Raw genomic sequence first — 14,699 nt, 5'->3', positions numbered from 1 at the left:
CCCCCAAAAAAAAAAAAAAAATAAAAAAAAAAAAAAAAAAAGAAAGCCCAGCAGTTGAAACTCAAGAGGCTTTTTCTGGGGCACAGAAACGGTGTGCAGGTGGAAGAGGGCTGCGCTTACCCACACCATCCACTCCTCCTACCCCAACTGCATAAGTCTCTGCACCTCTCTAAAGCAGGTGCCCTATGGAGTTTTCTGGCTCTCTGAGGTTTTCTCAGCCAACTTCTCTAAGAATGCTTCACAACACATGACGTGGGCCCAGAAGGTGATTCCCATTTAAGGCCTAGAGGCCTCAGGGGTGCCGATTGGAAGGGAGCATGGAGTAGAAAGGGAGCCGATGGTTTCCAGGTTGGGGCAGAGCCCGTTTGGGTCTGCAGGCCATGGAAAAGAGGGGAGTGAGGCCCCGGAGGGAGACAGGGCTGGAGAGGCTTGTCCTGCAGCATTTACCTGGGGCACCTGAGTGCTGGGCTGGATAGTGGGGAAGGCCAAGATGCTCAGAGCTGGGTAACCATTCTGAGCCTGCACCCATGTGTACCAAATGGCAGTGGTGACATGTCACCCACAGGGCTGTGAGAACATGTGAGATGATGAGATGAGAACGCATGATCTCTGACACTGAACCCTAGGCATTTTATTTTTTCAGCTTCAATGGGGGTATATCTGACAAACTTGGGGTAAGCTATTAACCTCTCTGCATCTCAGTCTTCCTATCTGCAAAATGGGGAGTGTAGTCGTACCTTCCTCCAAGGGTAGTGTGAAGATCAAGTAAGTTAATACACATAATCTTCTTAGAACAGTGCCAGGCCCCAAGGAAGTGCCATAAATGCTTTGGGCATTTTGATTGTTACACATGGTTCATAAGAACCCAGGCCACTGCAGACAGTAAGGAAAGGAACAGATTTACCTGCTCTGGGCCAACTTTCATACTCTGTTTCCCTCGCTACCAGCCTGCAAGGTACTCCCTGAGGGAGGTGAACAAAGTGAGGTGTATGACGAGGTGGATATAAACTGCCACATTGGCAAGATTCACACACAGGTTCCCTGGGCTCGAAGCCCATGCCCTCCTCACTATGCCAAGCATTGTCTGAAGAGCCATGGGGAGTGATAGGAGCCAGTTTCTACTGAGCACTCACCATATGCTGAGTTCACAGACACTGATGTCCCTGTCTTCTCACACGGGGTACCGCGGAGGTCAAGTGCCGCATCGTTTTCGTCACGCCCCTTGCTCAAGAATGCAGCGTCTCCCTCTTGCCCACTGATTTCATCATGTCACCCAACCCCCCCTCCCCCACCTGCTCTGCTCCCACTCTCTCCCCTCACATTCCCTCCACCTCTGCTCATCCAGGCCATCTGGGCCTGAAGGCTGGGGTGCCCCTGCCCAGCTTCCCCGTGTCTGTCTCAGGAATGAGCACCCCTCCTGGGACCTCTCAGGAGAGGTGAGAACAATCATCTAGTAGTGTTTTTGGAGACAACTTAGGAGTTTTTGTTTTTGCATTTACCCCCGTTGCTAGTTTCCTATCAGCTCCGCCTTGAAGTAATTTATTCATGACCTTTTTCTGCAACATCTTTCATTTTCCAGACATAATCACATCTTCTGGCAGGAACCCCTTTCCCTCCTGGGGTGCATAATTACTTCTGCAGATGAGATTATTGGTGCTAATGACTAAGTGGGGAGGTGGCAGGGGAGGGGTCAGGTTGGGTGGGGTCTTGGAGCGGAGGGCAGGAGTAGCAGGAGGGAGGGGAGCGGGTTCTCCCTTTGTTCCAGACCGGCAAGCCTGGTGAGGGAGTCAGTCTGCCCACTGCTCCCCCTCATGGCTCCGGGGGCACACATCCTGGCACTTCTTCCAGTCCTTCCCAGAAGTGTTTCCTCTCAGCTTTCCAGCAGCCCCAGGAAACAGGGAACACCTATCTTTGTAGGCGATGAAGTGAGGGCACAGACAGGTGAAGCAACTTGGTTCAATAGTGAGGTGGCAGCAGAGCCACGGTCGGAGCCCAGGTGGGCATCCGGCTGGCCTTCTCCTCTGCACTGACCTCCCCTCCATGCACAGCTGTCCTGAGGCGAGTGTGGTCTCCAAACCTTGGGTCCAGCTCAGTGTCTTACAAGTCGTGTCACCCTGGACCAGACTTGTAACCACTCTGAACTTTGGTTTCCTCTTCTGTGCAATAGCCCTAACAATTCTCACCCTGCTTTCCTCATAGGGGGGCTGTGGGACTAACAAGCCCAGGTGTGAGGCGGCTGGTAAGCCGGGAAGGGCTGCCCCAGAGGAAGGGAAAGAGACTGAGGCTCCCAGCCTACCTCCCCTCAAGGACAAAGCGAGGGAGGGCACCAGCAATGAGGTTGCCAGGGGCTGTCCCCCTTTCCTAGGAAAAGGCCTGAGGGAGTCTCCAAGTTGCTTATTTACCACAGATCCACAGCCCTCTTCTCTCCAAACTGTTTTTGTTTGTGGCTCAAAGTGCAGGCTCTGGGTTCACACAGCTAAAAGGCTCAGCTCCTGGTGGCCACTCACCAACGAGGGAAGGTGACTTCACCTCTCTGAGCCTCGGTTTCCTCATCTGCAAAGTGGGGATACTGACAGCCTGTACCTACAGGGTCATCGTGAGGATTATGTTCAATGACAAAGAGCAGGGGGCCTGGCCTAGGGCCTGCCATGGTCACTCAGAGCTCCACATGTGAGCCTTCACATCCCACTTGCTTGTCTGCTCCCTCCAGACCTTCCCGGACAGCAACCCTGACTTGTGGCCAGGCCTGGGAGCTGGCAGAGGCAGACACTCCAGCAACACCAGAGACTTGGAGGAAAATGAAACTGGGGATGCTCAAAGCATGGACGCTTCAGCTCCAACACCCTCTTCTGCTTCATGGAGAGAGCTCCAGGCTCCAGACATGGACCAAAGCCCCAGCTCCAGATCCCAGTAACGAGGGCACTGATAAAGACATGAGGAGCATGGGAGGTAGAGGGTGCTCTGTCGTGGGGGACGTCTATTTTTTTTAGAACAGAAGAGTCAGCGGTTTTCCCTAATAAAGCCGCAAACCATGGGGTCCCAGAGGGAAGGCTGGACTCAGCCTCAGTGACATAAAACCAATTTTCCCTACTTTGCTCTGTGGATTAATTGCCAACATGATTTAATACTCTGGTGACCATTCCCCCAACTGCTATCCCCCTCTTTGCCCTGGGTAAAATCAGTTGATGTCTGCTCCGGCAACAGCAAACTCAGGAGAAGGAGGTAAAGGTAGAAAATGCATCGGACTGGGAGTTATGTCACCTGATTTCCATCCCAGTTCTGCTAATGATTTGCTATGAGTCACTTTCCCTTTCTGAACCTCAGTTTCCTTTTCAAAATGAAAAGGCATGCTAGGGAAGTGCTGAGCATTCTTCCCGCTCTGCCATGATGAAGAATACTTCCCGTTTTGTGCTCACACTGATCCTGAAGGGCAGGCACTATTAATCCATTTCACAGATGGGAAACTGGGGCTCAGAGAGGCTGAGGATGTCACCTAAGTTCACAGTGATGAGGGACAGACTTTGAATTCCAACCCAGGCTTGTCTGACCCCAAAGTCCTTGCCTTTGCCTCCAATGTATCATCTCTATACAACTACATAAGAAACCTTGACTTTACTGAGCATTCAGCACGTGCCAGCCTTTGTTCTAAGCATTGCACATATTTATCTAATCCCATCCTAAGAACACCAGAACACAGTATCATTATTTACCCTGTTTTGTAGATGAAAAACTAAGGCTTGAGAAGCATAAGTAACTGGGCCAAGGCCACCCAGCAGGCAATGATGGAGCTGGGATTTGGGTCCTGGAGTGTGGTGCGTATGTGTTTACATTTTTACATCATTCCTGCTATTTTGCACTACCTGCGCTCCTCTGTGCACATGGACAGGGCAGCTAGAGGGGGAATTCCTCATCTCCAGTGTAACATCCAGGAAAATCTTTTACTATAATTAGGAAGCGAGTCAATGGCTGGGCAGAGAAGTGAGAGGAGACATGAAAAGCTTAGGGCTAATAGCCTGCAGACCTCAGGTTTGATAAAGAACAAAACAATTAGAACAGGAAAAGCACACACATTGTATACATGTCACCGGGCTGTAATTTCTCAGTCCACAATCTCTTCTGGCCCCACAGCTGTCCTCACTCCCTAGTTCCAGCTCACAAGCCACAGAAAAGGCAGCCACACGTTTTGTCCAGCTTGGGGGTGGGGGCTGGGGGAAAGTAACGTCTTTAAAGGACACCAAAAACCTTGGAGGAAAATTCAATCACTGCTCCACTGATCTGGAGTTTCATAACTCTCACCCCTGTTCCACCTTTCCCGGCCAGAGCGGCTGAGGTTTGCATATGACCTACCAACAGAACAGAGAAAAGGCAGAAAAATGTGGAAACGAGTTTGTTCATTTGGGTGATGGAGTGCCCACTCCCCTCGCCAGCATGCAGGGTTCAATAACAGCAGACAGGACTTCAAAAAATTGCAGCATAAATAGATGAGCCCTTTAAGGTAATAGAAATTCTGTCATCCAGGGGAGAAATATAGGCCCCGGATCCCATGGGAGGGAACACCAGGTTCCTCTCCCCCGCCTCCCATGCTCCCCATACCCATTATAGTCAGAGCTGAAAGGGAGCATCTGTGCTGAGCAATGACCAGAGGGCCCCTTATCTCCCAGATACACGGGTTCCATGCAGGGAGAAGGTCTGGGAAATCCGATCGCTGCAGCTCTGGCAACCGCAAAGGCTGTTCGCTGCAGGTGCCAAGGTAGCAGCAATTAGTCCGAGAGCAGTAGAGGAAGCTTCATCAGGTTAGACACTTAGGTGAGGCCTTAATTAAAGAAAGCTGGTCAGCAGAGAAGTGTGGAGGGGCTGAGAAACTAGCCTTCTCGCCCCATGATGAGAAAGTCTATTCTCGGTTTTGTGGCTGCTCTTGGGAACCCAGGAGCCCCCTTCAACCCTGCAGCTCCTGGCCAGAAGGAAGTTTCAACTAACTACTTTCTTTCTCTTGCTCCCCTTTCTGCCTGGACCCCGAAAGAGGGCATTCAGGCCAGGACCAGTTAATCTCTTCAGGTAGGGAATCGCTGGGAGGTAAATAACAACAATAGCAGTGGCAGTATTAATGACAAAAATAATGGTATTAATAAGCTAACTCTTCTTAAAAGAGTACTAATATGCCAGGCTTTCTAGTTATTTTGTGTGTATTAATTAGTTCAATCAGCCCAGTCTAACCCAATAGACTTTATTATTATTTCCCTTTCATATATGAGAAAACAGAGGCACAGAGAGGTAAAACATCCCGCTCAAGGTCACACAGCTAGTAAGGAGCAAAGCTGGTATTTGAAGTCAGGGAATCTGGCTCCAGAGTCTCTGAGTAACCACTATGCAATATTGCATGAGACAGGAAGCTCACACCATTCCACACTNTGTTCTCGTCCCACTGCAGCTACCTGTATCTGAACTGCAGAAAAACCAACGGATGTTTTTAAACCTCAGCCCTGCTGGCACAGTCTCTCAAGAAATGCCATGAGTTTCCTTCTTATAAAGGTCAGTTCTAGAAACTTCTGCTTTAAGGGCATTCATTGCTCTCCCCAAAATTTTCATCCATTTCAAAGTGAGTATGTTGAGCAAGATGTTCATATGGTAAACATGGGCCAGTGGGGAGGCAGCTGGAGGAGTAGACAGACTCTGAGTTGAGCCATCTGCTATGGGAACAGACGAGATGGAGGATTTAATTCTGAAGACAGGAATATTCAGGGAAGGCTTCATGGAAGAGGCAGTTTAATCTTAGCCATGAAAAGCTGAGAAAGATTTTCATAGACAGAGATAAGGAGAGTGGGGAGTGCATTCTAGGAAGAGGAAAAAGCTTGAGAAAAGGCATAGGCAGAGGCTCCAAGGAGACACTGTGCTTAGGGAAAAGTGAGTTATGTGTGGCCACAGCAGAGATTTGTGGCAGGATTTTAGCAGGAGATGAAGTTAGGGTGGACTAACTAGTTTTAAGGGCAGATTACAAAAGACTAGGGTTTGAATTTTGTTTGGGGTAATGAGAAACCATATAGAGGGATGATGCGACTCCAGCCTCCGAGTGGATAGACAGCTCCATTTAATCCCCTCGACCACAGTTAGGCTGTTCCTTCTCACTTCCTGGATCACCCTCATGTGGACACTCCTAGGACCCTGCTGGCCAGAGCCTCCTGTCATGTGACCCTCACTCTGCCCTCCCCCACCTCTGTTCACCCTGATGTTCTGATTGGGTGGGACACTAGGTTCTAAAAGGACAAGAGTAACCTTGGAGGAGAGGCTTGTGGTGGCTGTCCAAGGTGCTGAAACAATGGCCCTCCCATTTTATTTTTAAAATTCTTACTATTTTTTAATGTATGTTTATTTTTGAGAGCGAGAGAGAGAGAGAACAAGCAAGGGAGGGGCAGAGAGAGAGGGAGACACAGAATCCAAAGCCAGCCCCAGGCTCTGAGCTATTAGCACAGAGCCCCATGTGGGGCTTGAACCCATGAACCATGAGATCATGACCTGAGCTGAAGTCGGCTGCTTAACTGACTGAGCCACCTAGGTGCCCCAAGCCCTCCCATTTTAATGATTAGTTCCCATACCACTGTTCTATTGCACAGATAATTTCATTCCCATTTTACAGATAAGAAATAGAAGCCCTGAAAGCTAGCATAACCAGAGCTAGGAACCTAGTTTCTCACCTTCTAGCCTCAGTTTCTTGTGCCCTACTCAGCAGCCCCAATGTAATTCAGGAAAGGATGCCTCAAGTAATTACACTGGCATTGCACAACTAACATGTAAGATACCTGAACTTTACTCCTACCTCTAGCTCTATGTTCATTTCCCCAAATACCAGCAGATGTGTCCACCCACTAATGCTTCCTGAGACTGACCATTCAGAGTGACCCACAGGTGCTTGGGTGGACATGGTTGGAACCACAGCTGTGCATATGCATGGCTCTGCTTGTTCCAAAAGGAACCACGGGGTGTAGCTCATCTTGACACCCTCCTTGATGGGAGGAGTGCTGAGCTGGAAGAAACACTGTTTCCCCACTACTCTCATAGTGCACCAATAACCACTACCATTTTCCTGGGTGCTTACTCTGTTCCAGGCACTGAATCACAAACTTTACATATGAAGCTTCTCACTCTCATGGCAAAGTCTACTCTTAACAAATGAGGAAATTCAGGCTTATGCAGGATAAGTGGCTTGTCAGGAGACAGAATGGGAATTGGAGGGCAAGGATCTGAACTCAGATTTGTGTGGTTCCATGGTGACCTATCAAGCAAAGTCTATCATCTAACATATGAGAACTCACTGGCTCCCACCACTAACGGCTTTGTGATCCTGGGCAAGTCACTTGTCCTGTTTGAACTTCAGCTCCTTATTTTCAAATTGAAGAATGTGAAAGTGCACCTCTACAGGGCTCTTGGGAGGAACAGAGATGAAGCATGCAGCAAGGACTTAATGTGTTTGTTGCTAGTGTGAATATGATTATTATTGAGCACAAGCTCTTTGAACGCTAAATGGATGTCTGATTAGCCTTTCCATGCCCCCAGATCCCCTCCTCCCCCAGTCCTTGGCAGGATGAATATCTAGTGTTCTGGGTAGGAAGGAGAAAGAATGTGAAGGCCAACACACCCAGGCTGCCACATGGGTTTCACTTCTGCCCCCATATTCTCATGGCCTCTGCAGGGGTTGGGGATCACCTGTCCCAAGCAGGCATGTCACCAGACTCTCAAGGGTGGTTCTTACTACCTTATTAGTACTCTTCACATCCACATTGAGTCTGAGGCCATTCTCAGCCCTCAGAGACTCTGCTTTAATAAAACTATTCCTAAATCCTCCCTAAAGAGCCCTTGGCAGGGAGAACTCTGGTGGGAGGGGCCAGCTGAGGATGTGGCCTCACATTATGTTGGCTACTCACATCCAATAGCAAGCAGGACTGATGTGACTCCATCTTACAGAAGAGGAAACTGAGGCTCAGCAAAGTGAAGCAACATGTTCAAAGTTAGTGAGCCTAGGATAGCGGTCTCCAAACACTCAGAAAAGGGCTCTTTTAATTAGTCTCTAATTAATTGCTCATCCTAAAAATCTTTCAAGGAAAAGGGCAGCTGCTTAAATTTATAGATTAACTACCAAATAAAGGCATTCCTAATTATTATTGACTGCAGGGCATTCTGGTGAAGGTCTCAGCCAAGTCTGCTCTGCTGATTGCCCCAATCCCCAACCTTGACCACAGCTAGCTAATTGCAGGAAGCTGCATTCATTCAGAAGCTGGAGTAAAAGCAACAGTAATGAGTTCCCCCTTGGAGCCTGGTGCATGCAGGAATGAGTCACACTGGATGAGAACTGACTGCTCTGTAATCACCTCCAGCAGCTCCTGCTCAACACCCAACAGGGCCCCAGAAGAGCCTTTCCAGGTATAATGAGGCTGGGCAGGAGGAGATGGATGAGAATTCACAGGGTCTCACCAGGGCAGTTTGGCTTACAATTTGTCTTATCCCCGAGCCCCAGGCAGGTGGGACTCCGCAATGAGATGATTCCTGCAAGTGCCAAGTCTCCCAAAGTTCAAGGGCAGGAAGTCATTTACATCCCAGATGGGAGGAAGAGAAGCAGGGGACTGGCCTCCAGACTGCAAGAGCCCTGGCCTAGGGAGCAGTGGGCACACAGACTCTGGCCTCCCTAGCCATCTGAGGGCCCTGATTCTCCCTTCTATTGAGGAACAGTGACTAGGCAGGCAGCTGGAGGTGAAGGGGGAACATGGGATTCTCAGCAGTCCCACAGATGATGTATACAATGTAAATGAGCCCCCTCTCCCTTGGCTGATGCACACACATGCATCCCCTACACACATACACACACATACACACACACACCCCTCCTTGCTCCTCCTTTCCCTTATCTCCCCCATAAGGGTGTGCTTTCTGACATGGTCTCTGGAGTCTGCCTAGTGGACCATCTTAGAAATCACACTTAGGAAAAGTGCGCATTTCCCCCTGCACTTAACCATTTACAGATAGAGGAACTGGGGCCCTGAGAGAGGAAGCCTTCTGCCCAAAGTCATAGTACCCAAACTGGAACTGGGGTCAGAATGCCCCCATTTACTGTCTGCTGTGATCCGCTCATTTCCACTCAGTCTCCCAAACAACTATTCTCTCCTACCCAAACCCAAACCTAGGGCACTCACATTTTTCTGTGGAAATTATGGCCAAAGCTCACACCAATAAAGGTAAATAAGAAAGGAAACCTACAGAGGGAACAGACTTCTTTCTCTTTCATAGATGTCGCTGGAATTCATTTGCACTCAGTTTTATCTGCACCAAGGAGGAGGAAGAAGGAACTAAACAGAGTTTTGTTCTATACACTAGAGCAACCTGCCCACAAAAGACACCAGGCAAACCCACACTCCCGTATTTGTGACTAGAGCTTCCTCGTAGATCAGTGTAACTCCACCTTGGCAGAACACTGGCCTCAAGTAGACCAAAAATATCAGTGTTCTGGGAAGGGGGTCCAGGCAATCAGTGCTTATAAAGCTCCCCAAGTGATTTGAATGGGCATCCCAAGTTAAGGACCACCCCTTCCTATTCAAAGTGAGGCCACGGACCAGCAGCACTGACATCACCTAGGAGCTTGTTAGAATGCAGAGCCTCAGGCCCCACCCGCAACTACTGGATTGGGACCTGCAATGCAATAGGGTCCACTGCTGATTCATATGTGCACTAAAGTCTGAGAAGCACTGAGGTGAGGTACTTTATATGTTTCATCTCCACACCTGGCAGCAACTTTGCAAGGCACATGTTCCATTCCAGAGATGAGGAAACTGATCCCGAGAGAGGTTAACTCACTGGTCCAAGGTTATGGCTGTGACAGGACAGTCAGGACGTGACCCCAGTCTGGTTCCAAAGGCCACACTTTGTGCCGCACAAACCACTTCCTACGGCACAATCAAATATATGGCCACAGGGGACCCCAGAGTGCTTGGGTCCTCAGACCCGTGGGGCATGCCCCACCTTCTAACAGAATTCCACCTCCAGTGTCAAGTTCCCTAACCTCATAAAAACCAGCATAATTCATGAGAAAATACAAACAATAAACACGTGGGGGAAAGGTTCACTCTCCCCAGTAATCAGAGGAGAAATGCAAATTAGAGCAACATCGAGGAGCCATTTTCTACCGATATAATTAGCGCAAAAAAAAAAAAGGATGTTAGCAAAGTTGTTTTGAAATAGGTACATTCATACATGGCTGGTGGCAGTATAGATTTATATAACCCTTGAGGAAAGTAATATGGCAACATCCATCAAAAGTCATAAATATATTATGCCTACTGACCCTGGGAATTCACCCTAAGGAAATAATTCAATAGGAGAGGAAAAGCTGGTTGTAGGAAGATGCTTATTGCAACATTTGCTGTGAACATTGGAAACAACTCAATATTCAGCAGTAAGGGAATGGTTGAGTAAACTGGGGGTACATCAGCTCCTGCAGTGTTATGCAGCTATTTAAAATGATAATCAAGAAGCCCAGGCAGCAAATGTGGGTGAAAGCAAGTAGAATGCAAAACTGTTTGTGCGTACTGTGGTTATTATGATGTAAAAAGACCGTGTGCGTAGGATTTGGACAGGGAGAAGCTGGGCAAAGACAAGTGATGTTTCAGGGTGAGGAGACAATGGCAAGACCTCTTCCTTCTTGTACATCTACAATTACAGACCCCAGTATAACTGACCCTTTGAGAACAGCCTGGGGGCTCTCTGGTCAGGAGCTCTATCTCTGAGGGGGGCATGGAGCCACTTCCATTCTTCATCCCTGGGCAAAGGGCCACATGCTCATATTTCACTCAGAGGTGGAAGGAACTGGCCCCTCCTCTCCTGTGTAGGGTGGGGAGCATGAGGCCATGGGAGACCCTTCCCATCTTACCATGAAGCCTGGGGCACAAGTGCAGCTTCCAGTGATGCTGTGGCAGTCGGCGCCGTTCTGACAGGTGCAAGGCAGCTGGCAGCCAGTGCCATAGTAGCCAGCAGGGCAGGACTCGTTGCAGTGGTGGCCAGACCAGCCCGGCTGGCAGGTGCATGCTCCAGTTACTGGGTGGCAGCTGGGCAGATGAGAGAAGAATGAGGGGACAGTCTGGCCAGGGAGGTAGCCACGTCCCACCCTCTGCCTACCCTAAGTCTGGTCTGCCAGAGTAGCAGGATCAAAGGGCCTGTCAGGTTAAAATACTTACTGCCTTGTTTGTTTGTCAGAAGGTGCCAAGGTCAAGGTCATATGATCTTTATGGCCCCAAGAAGCCGAGGCTCATGGTAATTCTATAATTTGCCTAAAGTCACATAGTTTGCAAAGGAAGTGGCAACATCAGGATTGTAACACAGGTCTTCAGACTCCCACAGAAGTGCTCTTTATAATACAAATAAACAGAGTCCAAAGAAGAAGGCACCTTCTTCAGTCCCTTCCCTATGGATATGATGTCCAGAGCCTCACTCACTCTGTACCCAAGGCAGATGACTGGCGAAGGGGCAGGTGTGAGAGGGCTGCAGTGAGATCCAGTGACTCTGCATATTGTAGATATTCTATGGACATTTGCTAAGTTAAAAATGAGACCTCAGGGCAGATGTAGTCTCTCCCCTCTGGCAATGTCTGCATGGGAGAGCATACCTTCCATTTGGGCTTTGCTAGGGCTCCTGAAGAGTGACTCCGATAATCTCCACCTCTTATCTGTCTAGGCCAGAGGCAGGGGCTGCCTGACATGACCTCTAGAGGATAGGGCAACCTCTGGCCAGCAGAAGTCTGATTGAACTAACAGCCAATATCTATTCATAATCAGAGAGGATGCTGGTGTGGTGACCATGTGCTTTTCAGAGCTTCTGTGGGGAGTGTAACTGACCAATGACCCCAGCCACTGTGTCTGAAATCCATCACGACATCCATTCAAAGCCCACACTTTCCCTGGGCTGCTCCCATTAGAGCATGACACACACACTAAGGTTGGGAGATCTGAGCATCTTCTGATGGGCAATTTGGTTTAGAGACTCCCAATCTTGCCAGACTTTCTTAGAACTGTGATATAAACTGACTTTCCATCCAGCCTTCCTTCCTTCCCTCTCCTTCACATGGGTCAGACCTGCACTGCAGTCTGATGTTTTCCTAGCCTCCCCAGCCCCCACCCCATTTTCCCTCACAGCTGTTTCCCTAGTAAATGTCTTGAACATGGGGAAAACCCAGACTAACACTCCAAAGAAGACGCTGAATGGTAGAGACAAGCCGGCCTTCCTGGATTCCCTGTGTCACCTGCCTCTCTGCCCTGGAGTCCAGCTGAAGGGGTATGATCAAAAGAAGCATGCTCCGGGCTGGTGGGGGAGCCTGGGTACAAGTTTCAGTTCTGCTGAATTCCATGAGGACATGGGATTTATCTCTCCAGGTCACTGGTGTATCCCCAGTGCCTGGCTTGTATTCACTGCCCAATTAAATATTTGGGAGTGAATCGTACTTTCACTATGAGTAATTATTTTCTGGGTCTACTGATTTGTTTATCATATGTCTCTCCCACCAGGTGGCAGCTCCATGGGGGAGGGCCCTTTGTCTATTTCACCTCTCTCTGTATTGTACCCCAGGGCCCTGCAGAGTCCCTGGCATGCTAGGGATGCTCAATACATATTTGGCAAATGAATTAATGAACACACTAATTGTGTGAAGCCCAGCCAAGCCATTTATTTCTCTTCCGGGAGCCCTGGTTTTCTCACAGAAAATGAGGGATGGACAGGAGTAGACAGTTCCTGAATAGTAAGTGCAAATAGCTAATCATCATTTTGGAAAACGTTTAGTCTCATTAAGTATTAAGTCAAAATAACAACTGGATATCACTTTTTCTCTATCAAAATAGATTTCTTTTTAAAGGGACAATACTCAATGCTGGTAAAAGGTTCTGGAAAACTATTTGGGGTTATGTATCATGAATTCTATAAATATGCAGACCCTTTGGTCTTATAATTCCATTTCTAAGAATCTATCCTAAGGAAATAATCATAGTGGTGGAGAAAGATTTATGCACAGAGATGTTCCCTGAAGCATTATTTATAACAGAGGGAAAATGAAACCAATTTAAATAATAATGTGACCAGGCTATTAAAACACCAGGCACTTTATACATTTATTTCTAATCTCCAGATAAGCCTGTGAGTTGGGCATTAGAACCTCTGTTTTACAGGGGGCACTTGGAGATAATATGACTTGCCCAAGGTCACATGGCTAAGTCACAGGAAGCAAGGATTCAAACCCAGGTCTGTCTGACTATGTTCCATCACCTGCCTCATGCCGCCTCTGATAACAAAGCGCTTGTTATGTCAATTGTGACAATTTTTTTGAAGAGATGTTAAAGAAATACCCAAATGCTTCCCAAACTCTTTAACGATATCAGGTGAAGTGAAATAAGCAAATTATAAGTGCGTCATGATCTAAAATATGGACAAAAAGACAGATATACATAGATGTGGATGAAGCAGGAAAAAAATCATAATAAAATGGTTTTGGCGCTCTCCTCTGGGTTGAGAAATCATGAGTGATTTGTAGTTTTTTCTTTAAATATGTATTCTCGAATTTTCCCAAACTGAGCATCGATTCCATTTACACACAGATGTAAATCAATAAAAAGTAAATATGTGGAAAAGAAAAATCATCTAAGGGATGAGGGTGTGAAGACTTCCTGGCTCCAAACTCTTCCCTGAGCCCCATGCCATGAGGGGGACATGTTAGGTTATGTGGGTTCCGTGGGGTGGTGGCCCCCAGGTGGTGACCCTGACCCTCAGCCAGATAGATGTGGGGCACACCTCTCTGTCTCAACACTCTGAGCAAGTCACTTCTTGGTTCCAACCCTCCTGGGGCCTCTCCTGGGGTGGTAGGGACCGGCTTAGTGAGATGGACACGCGTGCATCTAACACATGACCTGGCAGCCTTGGCTGTGGCCATCGGCTCCGCCCCGCACTAGCGATGCCAAAGGTCTCAGGAATGCTTGTGCCCTTCCCATCGGTGGATTCTCCCACTTTAGGCCCTGGCTCTGGTGGGACTGCCACCCTGTGAGAAGCAGACCGGGCGCACGCCGCCTGGCAAACCTGACTTCTAAGTGCTCCCGCAGGGCCTGCCTGTTGTCTCAGCCACCAGTGTTTTGGGGTGTGCACTGGTGCCAATTTTACTTTTTACTCGGAGCACCAGAAAGCCCAAAACTGCATCTGAAATCACTTCTCTCTCCCTCCTTTCATGTCCCTAAATTTCTATGTAAAAAAACCCACGATCTCTAGTTTCTTAATTTGATGGCTTATTGTTAATTATAAAACCTCTCAAATCCCTTTCAAGAGGGGCGGGGGACGACTGCTGGCCGGGTGGTTTATGACTGAGAACTGGGCACCGTCCTCACATCTGATCTCTCCCAGGCATCCCCTGTTCCCTGCTGCCCTGTTCTTCGTGGTGGCAGACCCATTCCCTCGGTCACACGAGTTAACAGGAGCCAAAAGCTGAACAATACAGAAATCTTTTCCGGGTGGATTTCTTGGTCTTTTTTATTTTGGCTGCTCTGAGATTTCTATCAGTGCTGCATCTGTTGGCTAAATAAAATCTTTCAAAGGTAATACATGATCATGGCTGCTGGAATTCGTCTATGACGATCCAGTCGTGGAGGGGACACAGCAGAGGCCTGACACACAGGCACTCACTTTCTCAAGGT

At 48.4% G+C, this 14,699-nt stretch overlaps 1 protein-coding gene across 3 annotated transcripts in view; it reads right to left on the bottom strand.

Moving 5' to 3' along the window:
* The window catches only part of MEGF11 (multiple EGF like domains 11), a 229,976-nt gene that overhangs the window by 44,349 nt on the left and 170,928 nt on the right, over positions 1–14,699 (bottom strand). For all 3 annotated transcript variants that reach the window (XM_077746910.1, XM_077746911.1, XM_077746912.1), the window contains exon 9: positions 10,910–11,084. In XM_077746910.1, the coding sequence (XP_077603036.1) occupies positions 10,910–11,084 (175 nt within the window). The remainder of the gene's footprint in view (positions 1–10,909; positions 11,085–14,699) is intronic.

This window comes from Crocuta crocuta, unplaced genomic scaffold, assembly GCF_008692635.1.
Source record: "Crocuta crocuta isolate KB4526 unplaced genomic scaffold, BGI_CrCroc_1.0 scaffold130, whole genome shotgun sequence".
Classification (NCBI taxonomy): Eukaryota; Metazoa; Chordata; class Mammalia; order Carnivora; family Hyaenidae; genus Crocuta; species Crocuta crocuta.
The sequence above is the reverse complement of the archived record's forward strand: the minus strand, read 5'-3'. Positions and strand labels throughout refer to the sequence as shown.